General features: G+C 36.5%; 1 protein-coding gene across 8 annotated transcripts in view; it reads left to right on the top strand.

Moving 5' to 3' along the window:
• NSD1 (nuclear receptor binding SET domain protein 1) overlaps positions 1 to 22,069 on the top strand; it is a 146,059-nt gene that overhangs the window by 109,301 nt on the left and 14,689 nt on the right. For all 8 annotated transcript variants that reach the window (XM_027035480.2, XM_027035525.2, XM_027035534.2 and 5 more), the window contains 6 exons: positions 3,489 to 3,689; positions 5,003 to 5,182; positions 10,327 to 10,483; positions 11,957 to 12,162; positions 16,167 to 16,279; positions 20,744 to 21,013. In XM_027035480.2, the coding sequence (XP_026891281.1) occupies positions 3,489 to 3,689; positions 5,003 to 5,182; positions 10,327 to 10,483; positions 11,957 to 12,162; positions 16,167 to 16,279; positions 20,744 to 21,013 (1,127 nt within the window). The remainder of the gene's footprint in view (positions 1 to 3,488; positions 3,690 to 5,002; positions 5,183 to 10,326; positions 10,484 to 11,956; positions 12,163 to 16,166; positions 16,280 to 20,743; positions 21,014 to 22,069) is intronic.

The raw sequence follows: 22,069 nt of genomic DNA, 5'->3' as shown, positions 1-22,069 counted from the left end.
GGTAGGTATATGTTTAATTTTTTAAGAAACATTCAAACTGTATTCCAAAGTGTTTGTACCATTTTAAATTTTCATCAGTAATGCATGAGAGTTTCAGTTCTTTCACATCTTCATCAACACTTGGTATTGTCAGTCTTTTTAAATTTAGCCCTTCTGACAGATGTATCATGGTATCTCATTGTGATTTTATTTTTAAATATTTATTTTGAGAGAGAAAGAGCAAGCGTGTGCACACGTGCTCAAGGAGGGGCAGAGGGAGGGAGAGAGAATGCCAAGCAGGTTCCACCCTGTTAGCACAGAGCCTGATGCAGGGCTTGATCCTATGAATCGTGAGGTCATAACCTCAGCCGAAATCAAGAGTCATATTCTTAATCCACTGAGCCACCCAGGTGCCTTCTCATTGTTATTTTAATGTGTGTTTCTTTCTTTCTTTTCTTTAATGTTTATTTATTTTTGAGAGAGCCAGAGACAGAATGCAAGTGGGTTAAGGGCAGAGAGAGAGGGAGACAGAGAATCCGAAGCAGGCTCCAGGCTCCGAGCTGTCAGCACAGAGCCCAACGTGGGGCTCGAACCCATGAGCTGTGAGATTATGACCTGAGCTGAAGTCGGACGCTCAACCGACTGAGCCACCAAGGTGCCCCTTAATGTGCATTTCTTAATGATGAATGGTATTGTGTATCTTTTTTGTTTTTGTTTATATATATTTTTTTTTTTAAAATAATTTTTTTAATGTTCATTTTTGAGAGAGAGTACAAGCAGGGATGGGGCAGAGAGGATGGTTACAGAGGATCCAAAGTGGGCTGTGCACTGATAGCATGGCTCAAACTCAGAAACCATAAGATAATGACGTGAGCTGACATGAGACGCTCAGCCAACTGAACCACCCATGTGCCCCTGTGCATCCTAATGTGCTTTTTGACTTCTTGGTGAAGTGTCCATTCAGATCTTTTTTTTTTTTTTTTAATTTGTTTATTTTCTTACTTTTGAGTTTTAAGAGCCCGTTGTATATATTCTGGGCACAAGTTCTTTATCTGATACATACTTCTAAAATTATTCTACCTGTCTGTGGGTTGGTCTTTCATTTCCTTAATGGTGTCTTTTGAAGAGCAGTTTTTAATTTTCATGAAATTCAGTTTATTAGTTTGTTCTTTTTAGAGATTTTGCTTTGGTGTCATATTGAATAAATCTTGCATAATCCAGTGTCACAAAACTTTTCTTTGTTTTCTAATGAAAATTTTATAGTTTTAGGTTTCATATTTAGGTCTATGGTCTAGTTTGAATCAATTTTTGTATAGGACGTGAGGTAAAGAGTTATTTTTGAGGGTAGGAAATTTTACTCTGGTTTTAGTAAAGATGAATAGAGTAAGAATAAAGGAGTCATTTCTTACCCTATTTTCCTAATGGGGAGTGACTGTCCCGTAATTTAGGTTATTCTAATCTAATATTGGCTGTGAGTTACTTGGCATTAGACAGTAAGTAGTTTGCTTCTTTCCAAATGCATAACTAAAAATTTTTCCTAAAATCATTATTAGTTGGGTAAACTTACTATTTATAGGTGAGATGGGCTATTTTAATGAGCTTCTATTTCCAGCAAGTGTCAGAGGCAAGTTCAGATGTGTCTTTCAAGCCTGAGCTTTTTCCTTTACATTGTATTGCTTCTCAGAGAGAGGTGGATTTTTTTTTTTTTCTTTTCTTAAACTTTGTATTACAGAAATCCTCAGACACTCAGGGTACCTGGGTAGCTCACTCAGTTAAGCATGTGACTTTGGCTCAGATCATGATCTCACTGCTTGTGAATTGGAGCCTGCTTCGGATTCTGTGTTTCTCTCTCCCTCTCTCTCTCTCTCTCTCTCTCTCTCTCTCTGTGCCCCTCCCCACTCTCGCTGTTTCTCTCTCAAAAACATTAAAAAAGAAGGAAAAGAAAGAAATCCTCAGACATTTATAAAAGTAGAACAGTGTAAAGATTCCCCCCGTATTCATCACTTAGCTTCAGTACTTCTTGGTGTTCTACCTCTGTTTACCCATGTATTTCAAAAGGTGTAACAGTTACTACTTAAGGATATATATCTAATGTGTAGCAAAATTATACAGTACCCAGTCTCATTTAAAAATTTTCCAATTTGTTTCAAAGATGTCTTTTTATAGTGTTTGAATCAAGATCCAGATAAGGTTTTCTTTATTTTTTGGTATGTCTCTTAATTTCTCTTAATCTACAACATTACTACTCCCACCCTATTTTTAAGTGTCATTTATTTGTTGAGACAACGGTGATTGGTCCTGCTCAGTTTTCCACATTGTAAATTTGGTTGATTGCATCTTTGAGGTGTCCTTTTAACTTCTTCCTCTATCTCTTCCATATTTCCTGGAACTTGTAGTTAGATCTAGAGGCTGAATTAATTTCAGGTCAGTTTTCTTCTGGCAGGAATGCTTTGTACGTAATGTGTAGTTCCTATTGTGTCACATTAGCAAGCAAACATTGTCAAGATTTTCTCAGTGATTGATTGTTCAGTGGGTTCACGTTGTCATCCTAATCAGTCTCTTAGAAAGTTCTTTACTGTGATATTGTGATTTATACTAAGAAATGTGTATTTTGGTCTTTAGTTTATGGCACAGAGCTCCCAAGACCTTGATGTCTCCTAAGGGGTGAGAGTGATAAAGATGTCCTTTGTGTGTATTTTATTATGTTAATGAAAGACACACCTAAGGATGGGGGCTTGATTGCCAGAAGAACCCATCCTGATTAGAGGGCTAGAACTTTCATTCCTAGCCCCCTAATCTCTAGCGAGGAAAAAGGGCCGGAGGTTGAATCACTGGCCAGTGGTTTAATCTGCCATGCCTGTGCAATGAAATCTCCATCAAAACCTAAAAGGGTGGGTTTCAGAGAGCTTCTGAATGATTGGTGAACATGTGGAGATTAAGAAGAAAGTGGTGCCTCTTGGAGAAGGCATGAAAGCTCCATACCCTTTCCTCATATCTTGCCCTATTCGTCTCTTCCATTTAGCTGTTCATGAGTTACAACCTTTTGTAATAAACCGGTGATCCAGTAAATAAATAAAAATCTTTCTCTGTGAGCCATTTTAGCAAACTAATCAAACCTGAGGAAGACAGGGTCATGAGAACCTCTGATATATAGCCAGTCAGAAGTATAGGTGACAACCTGGACTTGAGAGTGGCATCTGAAGTTGAGGATGGGGCAGTCATGTAGAACTGAGTCCTTAATCTGTGGGATATGATGTTATTGCCAGGTATATAGTCTCAGAATTAAGTTGAATTGTAAGATACCTAGCTGGTGTTGGAGAAGTGCTTGGTGGTATGGGAACTACCCTTCCCGCTCCCCCCACCCACGCACACACATACTCACATGCATACACACACCCCATATTGGAACTTAGTACAGAATTGTGTACTTAAAAACTTTCATCTAATGCTTTAGCATTGGATGAACTCTTAAATTGGTGTTAATTTATTACTTTATTTCGGTTTCCCAGGAATCCATACCTGTTTTGTTTGTAAGCAGAGTGGGGAAGATGTTAAAAGGTGCCTTTTGCCCTTGTGTGGAAAGTTTTATCATGAAGAGTGTGTCCAGAAGTATCCACCCACTGTTATGCAGAACAAGGGCTTCCGGTGCTCCCTCCACATCTGTATAACCTGCCATGCTGCTAATCCAGCCAGTGTTTCTGCATCTAAAGGTATGAGTTTCTCACATGAACCAGTCTAATTGTAGAACCTCGCTTTCATTGGCAGTGTGTATTTCCAGGTGCTAACTGGCATCTCTTCGTGGCCTCTCTAGCTTTTGTCAAGAGTGTCAGCATTTTATGTGAGAGAGAGGAGAATAATGGACTAGTCTAGCAGTTCCCACATTGTATTCTGTGGAGCCCTAATGTTATGTGGTGGTTTGAAATATTTCGATTTCTTAGTTTGAGAAAATATTGTGCTACATGCCTTTCTCCCCCTACTCCATTAGACCAAAGTGTATTATTCGTTTCCTATGGACCCTTTATATCTATGGTTGTCAGATGTGATATCATTCAGACATGAATTTAGGGTAGAATTGAGGTTTTTGTTTTGTGTTGGTTTATTTTTTTTTTAAATGGAAACTTCTATCCTAAAACCTCTTTCCTGCATTATAGTTAGATTGAGAGCTAAAGTTTCCAAAACTGCCTATAGTTCCAGGTAAATTCAAGTTTTTAGGTCTGTTCTCATTGGGAAAACAATCATTTATTTCTGTTCAATAATAATAGGGTCTCTTACTAAGTTTCCCAAGCCAAATATTGTGTCTCTACTATTAAATGCTTGTGTGCCCACAGAGCCCTCATTTCTCCCATAGGGGATTGAGGAGGAAAAACATAGCAGTGTTTTGCCTTTGCTTTTAATTAGACTGGCAGTACCTTTTGTAATATGATTCCTTGGACATAGATCTCCTCACTCTTAAGTACAGTAATTTAACTTGCTTGATCAAAATTACAGTTTAACCATCAGTTTACCTTCCCATTTTTAGTTGCTATTGTAGATTACATTTAGATGATTTGGTAATGGTTTCTATTTGGTGTGATACATGTTAGAGGACATATTTTATCTGGAAGGGGTTCATTCACCTTAAAGTTCCGGCTTTAAGAATCACATAGTACCAAGCAATATTATTTATTAGTCTTTCTCCCTCCCAGCTGGCCTTCTTTCTGATTGTGCACATCCCTTCTATTTAGTTTGAGGCTGATTCCAGGTTTCCTAGGAGTCTAGGCAATGGATTATATAGGGTTTTTCTTGGTGAGGCAGGCTCACTTAATAGTCGTGAGATCTGACTCTTTGTGGCAACTTATCACATAGCTCCCATCTGAGCTTTTCATAGTGAATTATGTGTTTTATCATCCCTTGTCCTAGTAGTGTTTCCTTCTGTTAGTGACATTTTCTCAGTGCTGACAAAGATTTCAGTAACTCGTGTTGTTTTATACTTAATCTCTTTGTTTTTTGTCTGCTACTCTGGTTTTCCTGCTTGTAATTTTAGGTCGTCTGATGCGCTGTGTCCGCTGCCCTGTGGCATACCATGCCAATGACTTTTGCCTGGCTGCTGGGTCCAAGATCCTTGCATCTAATAGTATCATCTGCCCTAATCACTTTACACCTCGGCGGGGCTGCCGAAATCATGAGCATGTTAACGTTAGCTGGTGTTTTGTATGCTCAGAAGGTAAGACATGACTGCTTAATGTATGAATAGTCTAAAAAGAGGTTAATACAATATTTTAAGTGCAACAAAAATCATTTTCTTCACATTGTTAGTAGAGAAAATATTGGGATGTAATGTCTTGAACTTAGGATAACATAGCAGAACTTTTAAACTTGTTTTTTTTCCCCTGATAAGGGAGAGGTTTTATTTGTTATTTTGAATAATGACCTTATTTTCATTAAAATGGTAAATGAAACAAAGAGAAAGATAAGGCAAAGGAAATCGAATCACCCTTGGAAAATGGGGGAATGTGAGCAAACAGTACAAACTTCCAGTTAGAAGTTTGGTAAGTTTGTGGACTTAATGTACACCACTGTAACTGTAGTGACTAATACTGTATTGCATATTTGCAAGTTGCTAAAGAGAGTAGGTCTTAAAAGTTCACACTACCACCAAAAAGAAAAAATTATAATTATGTGAGATGTTTGATGTGTTCCCTAACCTTAGTTGGGCAATCATTTCACAGTATATACATCTAGTCATTATGTTGTACACTTTATACACAATGTTATATGTTAAATAAACTGGAGGTAAGGAATAATAATTAATAAATAAATAATCCCAAATCGTCCCAAGTTCCACCATCAGAAAAAAATCATTACTTAATTTTAAGTGATACTATATAAGACATTTGTGCACATAAGCAGATAGCAGGGGTATATATCTAGATAGAAATAGTTCTAGAAGATGGTATTGTACAATTGTGTTTCTTTTTTGTTAAATCGTTTATTCATGAATATAAAAGGAAAGTGAAGGAATTTATGAACATCTATTAAGTATTTCTTAACTGTTAGAGGTATTCCTAAAAGTTCTTCTAAAGTGGAAGAAAAATAAATTTTATATCTTTATATTTTTTTTTCTTCAACTTAAAACATACTTCTTTGATAGAGTTAGTGTTAAGCTTCTACATTTTTTTCAATTCCTCACAGCCTGATTTTTGCTAGTTATTGTAAGTGGATGGTTTAGTAATCATCACTACTCTATTTACTATGGTGCTTATAATTCTGATTTCCTTATTTTAATTTTTCTCTTGGTTGACTGAACTTCTAGGAAGCACCCAGAGGTGCTTATTTCTCTGCTTGAGGCTATCCATCATTTGCTTCTATACTAGAAGCATGTGTTGGGTTACTATAAAACAGGATATGTGTTCTTTTTCTAAGACTGTTGTGGACATTGCTTCACTGTTTTTTCTGTTGTTGATGGTGACACCAGTTCTCATGTAGTTTCTTCATTACTTTTCAAATTGACTAAATTTTATTGATTAGTAATTTAGGGGGAACAATTTCTCTCACTTTTCTGTTTCTTTAATACTTATTGGCTATGCAATTTCATGAAAACTTGGCTGGTTATGAACATTCTGAGGGACTCATTTAAAAAGTCAGTATGTCTAATTGAACATCCCTCTTGAGAAATTTGGATATATACTAAATAGTGCTAAAGTCATAGAAGAAGGTTTTTCAACTGTTTTATATGATTGAAGTGGTCAATTTGGACTTTTTGTGCTCTTAGAAGATTCATGTAACATGACAATTTAAGGAAAAGATACACTTAGAGGACATGGTTTGTATCCTCAAACCATTCTATGCTGCTAATATAGAATAAACAAAAAGCACGTTAAGTGCAGTTACAGATAAAGAGGGAAGCCTTTGGAGTAGAGATGTTTTAATTCACAAAGAGGACATTCTTTTTGTTCTTCTAATACCTGCTCCTTATAAACACTGTCTTGTGAACACTGCTGCCTATTTATTATACCACTCTTCTTTTGTTTAGAAGAAAGTTAAAGACAAGAGTTTGGTATTTAATAGCTTTTAAATATAACATTCTGGGGGCACCCAGGTGGCTCAGTCAGTTAAGCATTCGACTCTTGATGTCGGCTCACACCACGATCTCACAGTTCGTGGGATGGAGCCCCACATCGGGCTCTACACTGAAAGTGTGGAGCTTGCTTGGGATTCTCTCCCTCCCTCCCTCCCTCTCTCTCTCTCTCTCCCTCCCCCCCTTCTCCCTCTCTCTCCCTCCCCCTCCCTCTCTCTCCCTCTCTCTCCCTCTCTCCCTCCCCCCCCCCGCCCCTCTCCCACTTGCTAAGGCTCTCTCAAAATAAATAAACTTTAAATACAACATTCTGTAATTCTACTCTTAGAATAAAAACAGGTGTCTGGGAGGCTGAAGTGTAGGCTCCAAAAGTTTTCCACATTTCTTGGAGATGGGACGATGAAACAGTTTCAACATTAGACCATTTCTAACTCCAGAGTGGGATGAAATGAATAAAAGCGAGAGTGCCCATGTGATAGCATGCCTAACATGGAGCATCCTAACTGAAAAGCTACTGAATCCATTAATGGTTATACATAATGGTAACTGAGTTTCTGAGAAAACTTAGTAGCTGCAACAGTAGCAGCTTTCAAAGTGTAGGCCCTTTCAGAGGTTTCCATGAAATCATAACTCTTTTCATAATAATAATAGTAAGATACTACTTGCCATTTATAATTTGTTGACATTTACACTGATGGTTCAAAACTAGTGGTGGGTAAAACTGCTGCACCTAATATAAATCAAGGCAGTGGCTCTAAACCATATAAGTAGAAGCAGTCCCTTGTGTTCTGTGTCACCACACACTCTGTTTTTTTAAAAAAAGTTTCACACAAGACTATTCTTATATAATAATCATTAATTTTATTGAATATCAATCCTCAGGTGAACATTGTTTTTAATATTCTGTATTATAAAATGGGAAGTGCATATAAAGTGGTTCTTTTGTATACTGATGGTTATCTTAAGTTAAAGCACTCATGCAATTGAGTTGCAGTCTGAACTAGCTGCCTTGTTCATGGAATGCCAGTTTTAGTTGTAAGAATTACTGTGACAAACCATGGCTCTTCACACTTGGATATTCGTCAGACATTTTCTTGAAAATGGATAAAAGTGAGCCTGTTTTCAAGGAAAACACACAGACAGAAGTTGTTGCCAGTGATAAAACTTGAGCTCTTAAGTGAAAATTAGAATTTGGAAAACTGGTAACTATCACCCTGAAGCTTAACAGCTTTTTAGTATTATTGTGAAACCCTCATGATATGAATAACTGATATTATAATAGTATATAATGAAATAGATCAACATTTGGAAGATCTACCTAATTCAGCAAACTAGTATTTTCCATATGACCAATGTGCAATGTGCACATTAAAAAGTTAAAAACCATGCATATATAAAAGATCCATTCAAAGTGCAAGACAGATCAATGAATTTTAATGTAGTAGTACTAAAAGTTTATTGAAATTATTTCAGATTTGACATTGCAACTAAAGTCTACCCTGTGGAGTTTTAGTGTATAGATAGTATCAAAGAAGGAATTTGTATAGGTCTTGAACAAGTTACTAAAATAGTCCTTTTTTATAAGTATCTGAGAAAGAACAGATTTTCTTCATGTGCCTCAACCAAACAGCGTATTGCAATGAATTCAGTTTAAAATATTTGTAAAAATGTGAAACACTGAGCCCCATTAACATATATTTTGGAAAATAGTTATTTTTTTTACAAAATTTATATTAATAGAATTTGATATTTTTAAATGAATTAGTAAATATTTAAAAATTTTCTTAATTTTGATTTCTGTTTAGTAAATATACATATTTTTAGCTTACATAAACAAAATTTATTTTGGGATCTCCAAGAATATAAAGTTGTCGTGAGGCCAGAAAGCCCGAGACCTGCTAGACACGAACATATATTTTGCTAAGGCTTTACCCTCACCAGCTCTTCAGGACAAGACTTGGAGTTATATGTTTGAGTCTAGCATGTTTGAAGCATGCTCATTTGTGGCCTTAAGGTATTTATTATATTCCCTAAATATGATTCCTCTTTACCTAAAATTCTTTACAGTCTGTAACCATGAGGATTTCAGCTTCAGACATATAAATTGAATCACTTTAAGTGAAAATCTTTAGGAAGTGAAAATTCCTTGTCATTGCAATATATGTAATTATCCTGGTGTCTGAAAACCTCAATGGAGAAAGGAGAACATGCATTTAACTGAATTTTAGGGCAACAAATCACTTTAGTACCTGTGACTTTTTTGTCAACTGTGAAAATCATAGGTATTTCATTTGTTGTAGATATCTTAAAGTATTTTGCAGTCATTGCTACTGCAATTTTTGCATTACAAAGAAACATATAATTTCTTGTTCTAACATTTTGATAATTATATCTTAATGTAACATTGTCTTTCCAATCTATATGTTAGGTTTATGCATTTATAAATGTTACTCTGAAAAGAGCCCATAGGTGTCAGAGTACCAAACATAAAAATGATTAAAGAGTAATTTCAAAAGAGGGAAGGAACTGACCATATGGAGACTGTGTATGTGTCAGACACTACTGGGCCATTTTTTTCACTTGTCTAGTCTTCAAATAGATGTGATTGTGGAAAACATCACTGAGGAAATGATACCTTAGCAAGAAAAGTGAATTCCCTATGGTCATATGATCTTGGTGCTCAAAATTGACATCACTTAAAATTTGTGCTCTTCATACTCTGGTCATTGTGTGTCCCTGGTATCCTTTTTATTTGGTGTGTCTCTGGTGTGTGAAGAGAAAGAAATAAATACGTGTGCATGTATATATTTTTAGAAGTTGATTTTTTTTAACTTTTTTTTAAATGTTTATTTTTGAGAAAGAGAGAGCATGAGCAAGGGAGGGGTAGAGAGAGAGGGAGACACATAATCCGAAGCAGGTTCCAGGCCATCAGCACAGAGCCCAACATGGGTCTCAAAGTCATGAACCGTGAGATCATGACCTGAGCCAAAGTCGGCTGCTCAACCAACTGAGCCACCCAGGCACCCTAGAGGTTGATTTCTGACCTCATTGCCCTAACCTCATTTTGCCAGTAAGATCTCATATTTATTTGTTGTGAATCTAACAAACCCCCAAGGTTGTGGTTCACAGGAATATTGGAGAGGGAATAAATGCTCTTGTAGAAAATCCTTTCTGGATAAATTACTAAGTCCTTAGCTGAGAGATAAATAATTGGTTAGGAGCAAAAGCTATTTCATCTGGGTCATGATATGTGGCCTTGTGATTCTGAGTGCCAGATTTTTTGATTCCCACAGGAGGCAGCCTTCTGTGCTGTGATTCTTGCCCTGCTGCTTTTCATCGTGAATGCCTGAACATTGATATCCCTGAAGGAAACTGGTATTGCAATGATTGTAAGGCAGGCAAAAAGCCCCATTACAGGGAAATTGTCTGGGTAAAAGTTGGACGATACAGGTGAGTGAGCATGAAGGAGACTGACACTCTTTTCTTTTACCATCCTCTGTTTCTTGGGATCTTAAATACAGTGTTTAGCATTTTTTTTTCTTTAATTTAAAAAAAAAATTTTTCTGATTAAGCAAGGTGCACCCCCCCCATTAATTTTTTCATTATAAAAGAAAAAAACTCATTTTCTGTTTTGTGATTATAGGAATAATACATATTCTCTGGAAAATTCATGAATGAAAACAAACCCATAACAAGGAAGATACATTGCTAATATTTTAGCATATTTACTTGAAGACACACCAATGCATGTTCCCTCAAAATAATTAGCCTTATGGTTTATACCCAGTTTTGTGTCTTTTCTTTTTTTTAATTATTTTTGTTGATCATGGAATATACAGAAGAATATCATAACATGCATGATTTAAGAGAATCAGAAATTTACCTTTCTGATACATACATACATAAGTACATACCTATGTATGTTCCTCCCATTTAAAGAAATAGCATATTGCTGGTACTTGAGGCTCCCACCATGACCCTTTCTGAATATACTGTTGCCCCACTCCTAGCAGTAACGACTATACAACATTTTGTGTTTTTTATTCCTTTGTGTTACTATATGTTTACACATGTATAATGTTTTGTTTTGCATGTTTTAGACCTTTATGTAAAGGAATTGATGCTATATTTTCCTGCTACTTGCTTTTTTCATTCACTATTATGCTCCTGAGATTTATAGTGGTTAGTGTAGTGCTCTAGTTCATACTTTGCCATTCTCCATTTCTTTTTCATACAGACTTCCGATATAGTGTAGTTAATTTATCCATTTTCCTGTTTGGAGCAGTTTGTCAGTGTTCCTTAGTGTACATGCACAGGAGTTTTTCTTGGATAGGGGTTTCCACCTTAAATAACTAATGCCAAATTGTCTTCCTAAAGTGGACATGTAAAGTATTAATTTACTTTTATTTTATTTTATTTTATTATTTTATTATTTTATTATTTTATTTTAGGGGGCATTTCTTGGTGCCATTTTTCTATATGCCTAACAGTTTTTTAAAAGCCAAATTGTATTTCATTGTATCATGTGCCATAGTTACCTTATCATTCATTCCCTTATTGTTGAACATTTAGATTGCTGTCCAGGTTTTCATTCTTAAAGATAATTCTTCAGTGAACATTATAGTCAAAAGCTTTGTTCATATCTATGTGATAATTATTATTTTGTTAAGTTATTGTTTCCTTTTATAGATTCTTTAAACTAGAATAACTGAATCTAACTTTATATGTGAGTATATCTATGAAGGTGGGCGTTTTCAGCACATACTACTTGTTTGTTCTCTAGTTAGATTGTAAAAATGGCTAGGTTGGACTTTAATGTGGATAGACCTTGTTATTCCTTATTCCTGTCCTAAAAAGTAGCTTGTTTCCCTAATTATTCTGCAGCCTTCTAAAGGTTTCCTTGCTTGTTTTCACCTTTCCCAGGTGGTGGCCAGCTGAGATCTGCCATCCTCGAGCTGTACCTTCCAATATTGATAAGATGAGACATGATGTTGGCGAGTTCCCTGTGTTATTCTTTGGGTCTAATGACTATCTGTGGACACACCAGGCTCGAGTCTTTCCCTATATGGAGGGTGATGTGAGCAGCAAGGATAAGATGGGCAAAGGAGTGGATGGGACATATAAAAAAGGTAACTTTATCCTTTTTGTTTCTCAGGCCAGCACAGATCTCTGTTACCCAGGTATTTGTTCTGTTTGTGTTAGAATTCACATATATTCCATTAGCTGCTGTGTTCTGATCTCTGGGGCATTATGTAGCTACAGCTATAGGATTTTACAGGGAACTTGATCCACATAGCTCATTATTTTTAGCCAACCTTTAGGTAACTAGAATTTCCTTGAGGGAGTTTTTTTTTGGTTTATTTATTTACTTTTGAGAAAGAAAGAGAGAGAGAGAAAGCCTGAGTGAGGGAGGGGCGGGGAAAATTCCAAGTAGGCTCTGTGCTGTTAGCCCACAATGTGGGCCTTGATCCCACGAACCTTGAGATCTTGACCTGAGCTGAAATCAAGAGTGAGACGCTTTAACCAACTGAGCCACCCAGGTGCCCCTTGAGGGAAGTGTTTTATCAGTTCTGTTTTCTCAGCATCTTACCAAGTACTGGAACTTTGGAACTATTTTATAGCATAAACAGTATAGTTTGCTAGACAAGAGTCAGACTCTCTAGTAGAGTTGTTTGTTCCACAAGGTTTGGATTTGTTGGGAAGAAATAAAATTCACCAGAAGTTAATAAAGGAAAATACTGAAAATGAAAGCATTAATGTTCTGAATCAAAAGAGATTTTTTTTAAGCTGGCCTGGTAGTGAAGGAATGGGGACATTTGGGGCTAGGAGGGGTTGAATCAACTATGAGCCTCAGTTTTCTCTTACTGTATAATGAGTAAAGGTTGCTTTGAGAATTCAGTGAGATAATAAAAACATCAACCACAGAGCACATAGTTGAGTTGGTATGCCATCAACAATAATTACTTTCTTCCTTTAGCTGTCCTTTGAAAGACAGTATAAGTATCTCTTATTTCTTAATTTATTTGGACATTGACATATGTAAGATTTTATCTGCATGGTGAGGTGGAGATTCTAAACAAGTGAAACTTTCGGGGCACCTGGGTGGCTCAGTCGGTGGAGCCTCCGACTTTGGCTTAGGTCATGATCTCACAGTTCATGAGTTCAAGCCTCACATTGGGCTCACTGCTATCAGCTCGTAGCCCACTTTTAACCCTTGGTCCCCCTCTCTCTGCCCCTCCCCAACTTGTGCTGTCTCAAAAATAAACATTTAAGGGTTATCTGGGTGGCTCAGTCTGTTAAGCTTCTGACTCTTGGTTGCAGCTTAGGTCATGATCTCACAGTTGGTGAATTTGAGCTCCAAGTTGGGCTCTGTGCTGACAGAGTTTTCTCTTTCCCTCTCTCTGTGCCTCTCCCCAGCTTGGGCTCGCGCTCTCTCTCTCCCTCTCCCTCCATCTCTCTCTCTCTCTCTCCTTCTCTCCCTCTCTCCTTCTCTCCCTCTCTCCTTCTCTCCCTCTCTCCCTCTCTCCCTCTCTCCCCCAAAATAAATAAATAAACTTTAAGTTAAAAAAAAAATAAACATTAAAAAATAGTGTAACTTTTTGATTAGATGAAGATTCTTTATAAGATTGTAAGCAGGTAAAACTTTCTTGATGAGGAATGAGAATGATGTCCATAGGGAACAAGTTTCACAAAGGTTCCATTTGCCTCATGTCATTTCATTGGGTCCTCACTTATCTGTTGACCATGTCGTTTCTGTGCAAATATGGGCTGTTAGTATTAATACTATAGGAGCTTGGCTCTTGAGTCTTGTAATCTTGGATGGTCGGGGACCAGTTTAGCAACATCTTTGTCTGCATAGAGCTGGCCACCACAGAGGCTGGGGGAGAAGGTCGAGTTGTAGGGAGTACCACAAGTCTGAGCCCACTAAAGCTCTGGGATTCTGCTCTTTCTATGCCTCTACCCTGGGCTGGCTGGGTACCTCTGCCTTCAAAGAATACACGTTTTTATGGGCAAATTCGAGATCTAAGCAGTCAAAGTGCCATTCTTTGAGTGTTGTGGCAAAAATGTGCATGGTGTGCTATGGGAACAGACCAAGAGGAAGCATAACTGTGCTGGGGATCAAAGTTAGAAGTCCTGGATGGTTTTTTTCCAAGTGACTTTGAAGAGTGAACCATAATAATAGTTCTCATTTATTGTTTGCCAGACACTGTTCAGGTTTTTTCTGCTTTAAGTCCTTGTAATACCCCCTGTAAGTTAGATGTTATTATCCTTATTTTATAGATGAGGAAACTAAGGATCATAAAAGTAAAAATTACTTACCCAAGGTTCCAGTGCCAATAAGTGATAGAGGAAGGTTTCAAACTCTAGCAATTGGACTCCAGAATCCAAACTCTTAAGCCCTACTCTGCCTGCAAAGAAGTTAACAAATGGGGGACACCTGGGTGGCTCAGTTGGTTAAGTATCCCAACTTCCGCTTTGGTCATGATCTCACAGTTTGTGAGTTTGAGTCCTGCATCAAATTTTCAGTGGGGAAACTGCTCAGGATTCTGTCTCCCTCTCTCTCTGCCCCTCCCCCCAGGCATGCTCTTTCTTCCCCTCCCTCCCTACCCCCTCCCCACCTCTAAAAATAAACTTTAGGGGCACCTGGGTGGCTCAGTCAGTTAAGCATCTGACTCTTGATTTCAGCTCAGGTCATGATCTCAAGGTTCATGAGTTTGAGCCCCACGTCGGGTTCAGTGCTGATAGCACAGAACCTGCTTGGGATTCTCTGTCTCCATCTCTCTCTGCCCTTCCCCAGAACACTTGCTCTGTCTCAAAAATAAACAAACATTTAAACTTAAAAAAAAAAAAAAATTAACAATGAAAATGTTAACAAGACAGCATATGTGAAAGTATACATTAAATCTTTAACAAACTGAGTTAGTGACCTCTATGCAGTACAGTTGAAGATGGGGTTGGGGAACACAGGGCTGTTTGCCAGAAAAGGTAGGTAAGTTACATGGTCAGAGCAGACTTTTTAGAAACTTTTGTCTAAGTTAAACTTGAGGACCATAAACGTGAGAGGCTATAGCCAGAATGTCAGTGAGATGGCTGTTTCAGTACTTCTGAACAGAGATGATAAGACTGTCACAGTGAGGTGACTCTGGGGTGGAGAGGATGATGAGTATTTGGATAGACATTAAGTAGACAGACGAGGCAGGACATGGTGAATAATAGCATGAAGAAAGGAGTGATTATAACAATAAGAGGATTCAGGGCAACACGAATTCTGTTAGATGGTGACAGGGAAATGGAAAAAAAGGGGTGGATCAAAGGGGATATTTTCTTTAAATAGCTAACAATATGGGGAAAGCTGCAGAGAGGAAGGAGGGGAAAGAATTGGAATTCTTTTCAGAATTTTTAACCTGGTTCAGGAATAATGAATTCTAAAAAAGGAGAATGAATTAAAAATTAGTTTTACATGGAAAAAGAAAGAATCTTAAGATTTTGTTGGACTTCTAAGATATTACACTCTTTCAAGCATATGAAAGTATAGTACTTGAATACAAATCAGCTATGAAGATCTGTTATTGTATCTTTATAGGTAATAGTTGATATTTACAGAATGAGCCTTAGGAGAGGAATAGGACAGGTACTCTAGAAAATTGGGTAAGAAGGAGAGGAAAACTTTAATTTTGAATTTCTTCCAAAGGAATGTAGCATGTTATTTGGCACTAAAGAGACGGAGTGTTTCTGGAGGCAAGAGGTTCAGAACTGAGGCAAGAATTTGGCTTAATGAAGGGCAGTGACTTTGCTGAACAGATGCAGTCTCGTTGTTAGGAGATGTTATTTGTGGGCTTTTTCAAATCATTTGGCTGGATTTGTTTTTGTTTTAAATTTTCCTCTGAAGGTGGTAGCCTGCATTGTGCCATTTAATGGTGGATTATGTTTTGTATTAATGCTAAATCTGAATACCCTGAGAACCATAAATTAACTTGAAAATAGCAGTCATATATACTTCTTAATTTTCCATATAATGCTGGTTGAGTTTTGTGTAAAAGACGTGGATTTTCTCCCAACTTTAAAGGGGAAAAAAAGGCAAAATGAACAAGTCCACCTAAGATTAAGTGACTTGTGCTGTGTGTTTTCTTAGCTCTTCAAGAAGCTGCAGCAAGGTTTGAGGAGTTAAAGGCACAAAAAGAGCTAAGACAGCTGCAGGAAGACCGAAAGAATGACAAGAAGCCACCACCTTACAAGCATATAAAGGTGAGAGAAGACCTCAGGAGACTCTGTCTCTAGGAGAGACCCTATATAGATCTCTCTCTCTTCCTGCTGTGTTCATGAAGAGGATTGGAAGCATAAACACAGTTGCTTTTAGGTAGAGGTATGAACTTGAAAGAAGATAAAAAGTTCCAGAGCAGCATTCCTAGCACCTTGTCTACACTTTTATGAAAATCAGTTGTGTTTTATAATTTTTTCTGTTGCTTTGGAAAGTCTTTTTATAGAAGTAGATTGGATTAGATTATGTGCACAGTCAATATCTTGCAGTTTGAAGGGGGTTCAAGAACCATGATAAAAAGTGATAAATAGTCCCGAGATAGTGTGAATAATACACAGGGTAAGTCTTCTTGGTAATGGCTGATACTAAAGATATTTTAGGTGACCACTATGACTGGGTTTCCCAAGGTCAGTAAAGTTCCTGTTAGGTGTACCTAACCCTTAATGAACCTAGTAGAGTAAGAGTCCTCACTGTTTATCATCAGGGTCCTTCGGATCCTTTGTATTTTTTTATGTTTTAAGTCATTTTTATGAATAATTAAGAGAAGTTTAAAATACAGGAATAATGTAGAACAAATTTACTAGACATTTCAACAAGTATTTACTAAAACTTCTTTATTCTTTTTTTTTCTAAGTTTTATTTATTTAAATAGGTAATCTCTACACCTAACATGGGGCTTGAACTCATGACCCTGAGATCAAGACTCACACACTTAACTGAGCCAGCCAGGCACTCCTATAACCTCTTTTCAAAAAACCTTTTTAAGAAGTTAGTTGTGTTCAAACGTTAGAAGACACGAAAGAATGCTATTATTAACTTTGTTAACAAAATGAGACTGTCCAGTTTCTTGTTGTACAGTATTTATGCTGATGTCATTCCTGAACACCATATTTCTTTTTTGTCTATAGAAATTTATTATTAGTATTCCCATTGATATCTGAGCTTCTAAAGTCTTCTAGTCTGAGGTTTCACTTAAAGATCAATTTCACCATCTTTAGAGGCTAATGTAGTCAAGTATATCCCAAATATTCCATGGGACATACCTAAACTAGAAACCTATTTTTTTTTTTTTTCAATCTGAAATTCAAATTTAATCAGGTGTCTGGGATTTTTATTTGCTCAATAAAGCAACCCTACTAAAAGCAGACTACAAAGATGTTATCTCGACTCTTTAATACATTCTGGAAAGATGATTTAGCACTTTGGGCAATGCCATACAAAAACTAAAATGTGAGTGTTGAACTCTTGCATGTATGAACTTTGGTGATTTCATTATTTTTCTGTTTTCTTGTCAGTTAAATCTTTATTGGCAGAGTTGGGAATCACTGATGAGTAACTATGAGTAATGATAAAATAGTAAAATGTTATGAAATATAGGAAATTAAGAACACTAAAATTCCATAATATAGCTTAGATTTTTAAAAGGGTTTTAATGGATGTACATGGTAGTTGCAAGATAGAATGAGGGTGGTTCCCCCCCTCCCCCTTTTAAAAAAAGGTAAATTTGGCTTTTGATCTTTGGAAGACCTCTAAGAAAGAATAAGATTAATAAAATACAAATCCTTACAAATAAAACTGATGAAAAGAGACTCAATCTAAAATTGAGTCTAAATGGACACTGGTGGTGATATACTGAGAGTTAAGTGGAGTTATTGTGCATGGAGATATAATGCATAGAGATCTAAGTGTAGTTAGGCCTCAAAAAGGGGAAAGTAATCTGGTTTCCCACAGTCATAGATGTCAGATAATAGCAAGGGAGGCATTTCTGAGTAGCACGTCAACCATATTGAGCTGTTGAGAGAGAAACTTCTTGTGAGTGATCTAAATCACAGAATTTAGAAGCCAACTTCTTTCCTTCATACACCGTCCCCACCTTTTTATAAACAAATATATTTCCAGGAAAAAGTTTTAGATCAAGGGTTGGCAAACTGTCGTCCATGGACCAAATGGCAAACCATTGGCAAACCAACCAACAGTCCATGGACCAAATCTGGCCTACTCTGGTTGGGAAAAATATAAAAATGAAAAGCAGGACATGAAAATTATATGAAATTCAAGTATCAGTATCCATAAATGAAGTTTTATTGACACTCATCCATGCTTCTTTAGAAATTGTCTTACGCTACTTTTGTGCTCCAATGACAGAATTAAGCTACATGCACCAGAAATCTATACCCTTCAGAGACTAAAATTTACCATCTAGCCATTTACAGGAAAAGTTTGTCAATCTCTGATCTAGAGTGAGCTAAATTTAACTGTACTTACATATTTATATTTTATTCTTACTAAACAATGTGGTTTTTTTGTTTTGCTTTATATTATGTTAGGCAAGAAACTTACTTGGGATTAGTAACAAATTAGATTAGATCTTCCGAATGATTGAAACATATCTTTATAGAAGAAAAGGAGTAGGATGAAAATTTTGTGGGAGGGAGGTCAGGTAAGGGTACTCATCTTGAGACAGAGGTGCATGTTCAAATGCCCTATTAGTAGGACCTGCAGTCTGAGGTGATTGAACTTAGTCCTTACCTCTATACTTTTAGAATTTGCTTTCTTGAGTTTTGTGACTTCAGTGGTAATAGTATGTCTTCAATAGTATAACTTCATGTGGTAACAATATTCCTCCATTAACAAGAAGTTTACAATTTTTACCAGTATTTGAAAAATCTGGGAAGAGATCTGATAGAGTTAATCCTTCTAAGGTGCTATCGAGAACTGGTTTGAAGACATTATATTTCTGCAAAGACAGTGGAGATTTTATGATATTGTTAAACAGTAGGCAAAAACTAAAATGTTAGAAATGAAACTTTTTGGGAATTTAGCAGGTGGAAATAACTTTTGTTAATCATAGTGATTTTAGATTGAATAGATAGGGTAATCTCAAATATTTGATGTGACAAATACTTAAAAGGGAATTAATAGGTGCCTAGCTGACTGAATCAGTTAAGCATCTGACTCTTGCTTTCAGCTCAGGTCATGATCCCAGGTCGTGGGATCAAGTCCTGCATTGGGCTCCATACTGAGCATGGAGCCTCCTTTTAAGATTCATATTCTCTCTCTCTCTCTCTCTCTCTCTCTCTCTCTCTCTCTCTCTCTCTCTCTCTCTCAAATAAATAAATAGATAAATAAATAAGATATTAAAAGGACAACTTAATTTTAATATCTACCATGTTTAAGAGGCTGTGGTAAGCTCTGTACTATAACTTTTACTTGTTATTTCTTATTCTCACAACAATGTTAACAAGTGATTTATCAAAATTTTGATAAAATTTCTGAATAGCCAATTTTTATGAAAGGGTTGAGTTTTTAAAGACTCACAGTTTGACTATTACCCATGAAATAATATCAGGTAGGGGAGACTCATTCTCATAGTACACAAATCCATCTGTATTATGAAATGTCTGTTTTTTGCCTCAAATTGTTGCTACCAGCATTTGAAAAACTAATGGCTTCAGTGTTATAGCAGCAGTTTGTTTGACCTCTGTGTTTTACCTCAGCAGATTTTCACTGTTTTTGACTACTACTAAATAAATGCATGAGTGACATTGCTATAGTCTATTAAAAAGATTTCATATTATGGTAATAAATATTAAAATATATCTTCACATAACAGGAACCTCAGTTACCCAAAGACCTTCTCATGCAAACCATTATAATTTAAGAAATTTTTTTTTTTAATGTAGCTGCTAAAGTGGTGCCACCATGTGGTAATAGCAGAAACTCAGTTTACAGTTCACTTTGGCATACCAGCTGTTAAAATACCTTTTTTTAAGTGATTTTCAAAAATTTTTTGTGGGATTCATAATTTGCATATTAAGTAAGGCTTTATGTCAAACGTGCCTAAATCTTTTTTCAATTTTTTTATTGTAAAATACAGATAACATAAAATTTATCAGCCTAATCCTATTTAAACATACAGTTCAGTGATATTAAGTGCATTCATAATGTTTGCAGCCATTACCACCATATATCTCTAGTATTTTTTTTCATCTAGTAAACCTGAAACTCTACCCATTAAACATTAGCTTCCCATTCTCCCCTCCTCTCATTTCTTCAAAACCACCATTCTACTTTTTGTCTTTATGATTTTGACTACTATAAGTACCTTATATAAGTTGGAATCATACAGTATTTGTCTTTTTGTGACTGGCTTATTTCATGTACAATAATGTACTTCAGGTTCATCCATATTATACCATGTGTCAGAATTTCCTTTCTTTTTAAGCTGAATAATATTCCATTATTTATACCACATTTTGTATATCCATGTGTTATCTGTGGATGCATATGGGTTCTTGCCACATTTTAGCTATTGTGAATAATGCCACGAAGTTCAAAATCCTGTGAAATGTGGCATTCAACTTCAAGGAAAAGACGTCTATCTTTTAATAGGTCCTAAACTGGCTTGTGTTGGCTTGCCTGATGTTCTATAGTATGTATTTCTTTTCCAGGTGAACCGTCCTATTGGCAGGGTACAGATCTTTACTGCAGACTTGTCTGAAATTCCCCGTTGCAACTGTAAAGCTACTGATGATAACCCCTGTGGGATAGACTCCGAGTGTATCAACCGCATGCTGCTCTATGAGTGCCACCCCACAGTATGTCCTGCCGGAGGACGCTGCCAAAACCAGTGCTTCACTAAGCGCCAGTATCCAGAGGTTGAAATTTTTCGCACATTACAGAGGGGCTGGGGTCTCCGGACAAAAACCGATATTAAAAAGGTAAAGAAAGTTTTTCATAATTTATAGATTTTTTTTTTCTTCTTTGCATTTGCTTAATAGGAGTAGTTATTCTTGATGAATAGGAGATGATCATTAGAGGGAAGATAACATAGTTAAGGATTAACCTTACTATTAGTCTTGCTGTGTCCTTCTAGAGTTTATAGGCTTGGGAAAGTCTCCTTTACCTCTAAAGTCCTTAGTATTAAACATGTTCACTGTGTATGAGGATGAAAAAATGAAGGGAATTCATAGAGATACTATGACCTTATTTGCTCTTTTGTGACAATCCTGGAACCTGTAGTTAAGAGAAAGGGGATAATAAACATGTGATACAAAGGTGTTAATCACCTAATAAAATCTGTTTTCACTGGGTTTGAGTTCATGGAAAATGAAGAAGAGGATTAGGCCCTCTGTACTAAAAAGCACACTAACATCTACAATTTCAAACTTAGAAGGACCTGCAAGTTTCTGGTAGATAATATTATGTAGTCTTTGTGTAGAATAAATCTTGACATTTTAATAAAATAAACTTTATTCTAGTTATGCTTTCTGAAGAATTCTGAAGTTTGTCTCTAGAAAAGGAAGTGAATATCAGTCTGTTTCGTTATTTGCTAAGTGGTTATTATCTACTGTGTGTTGGGCATTGTGCTCCAAATGCAGTGATCAATAATAGAGACATGGTCCATGTTTTCATAAAGTTTACATTCTAAGGGGGGCAGACATTGATCAAGTAATCACCCAGTGTGGAAGCACAAAGGGTTCTGGAGGCAGTGGTAAATGGTAAAGGGCCTGAAACTAGCTTTGACTCTGAGAATATTTTAAGTTGAAAATTGAAAGACAAATAGTTGTTGGCTTAGACTAGTTGAGTGTTAAAGCATTGCAGGCAAGGTGGACAGCAAGAGTGAAAGCTAGTATGGCCACAGTGTCAGGAGGACAGTATTGTAAAATGTGGAAAGGCAGCAGACAGAGCATATGTTCTTCGGAAAAGGATCATAGTTTAGGGAAACTGACTTTCAGGTTTGGGGGCACTTAAAGGGTTCAACTATCCATATCAGC

This window comes from Acinonyx jubatus, chromosome A1, assembly GCF_027475565.1.
Source record: "Acinonyx jubatus isolate Ajub_Pintada_27869175 chromosome A1, VMU_Ajub_asm_v1.0, whole genome shotgun sequence".
NCBI lineage: Eukaryota > Metazoa > Chordata > Mammalia > Carnivora > Felidae > Acinonyx > Acinonyx jubatus.
Note: the sequence above shows the minus strand (reverse complement) of the source record. Positions and strands in the feature narration are given on the sequence as shown.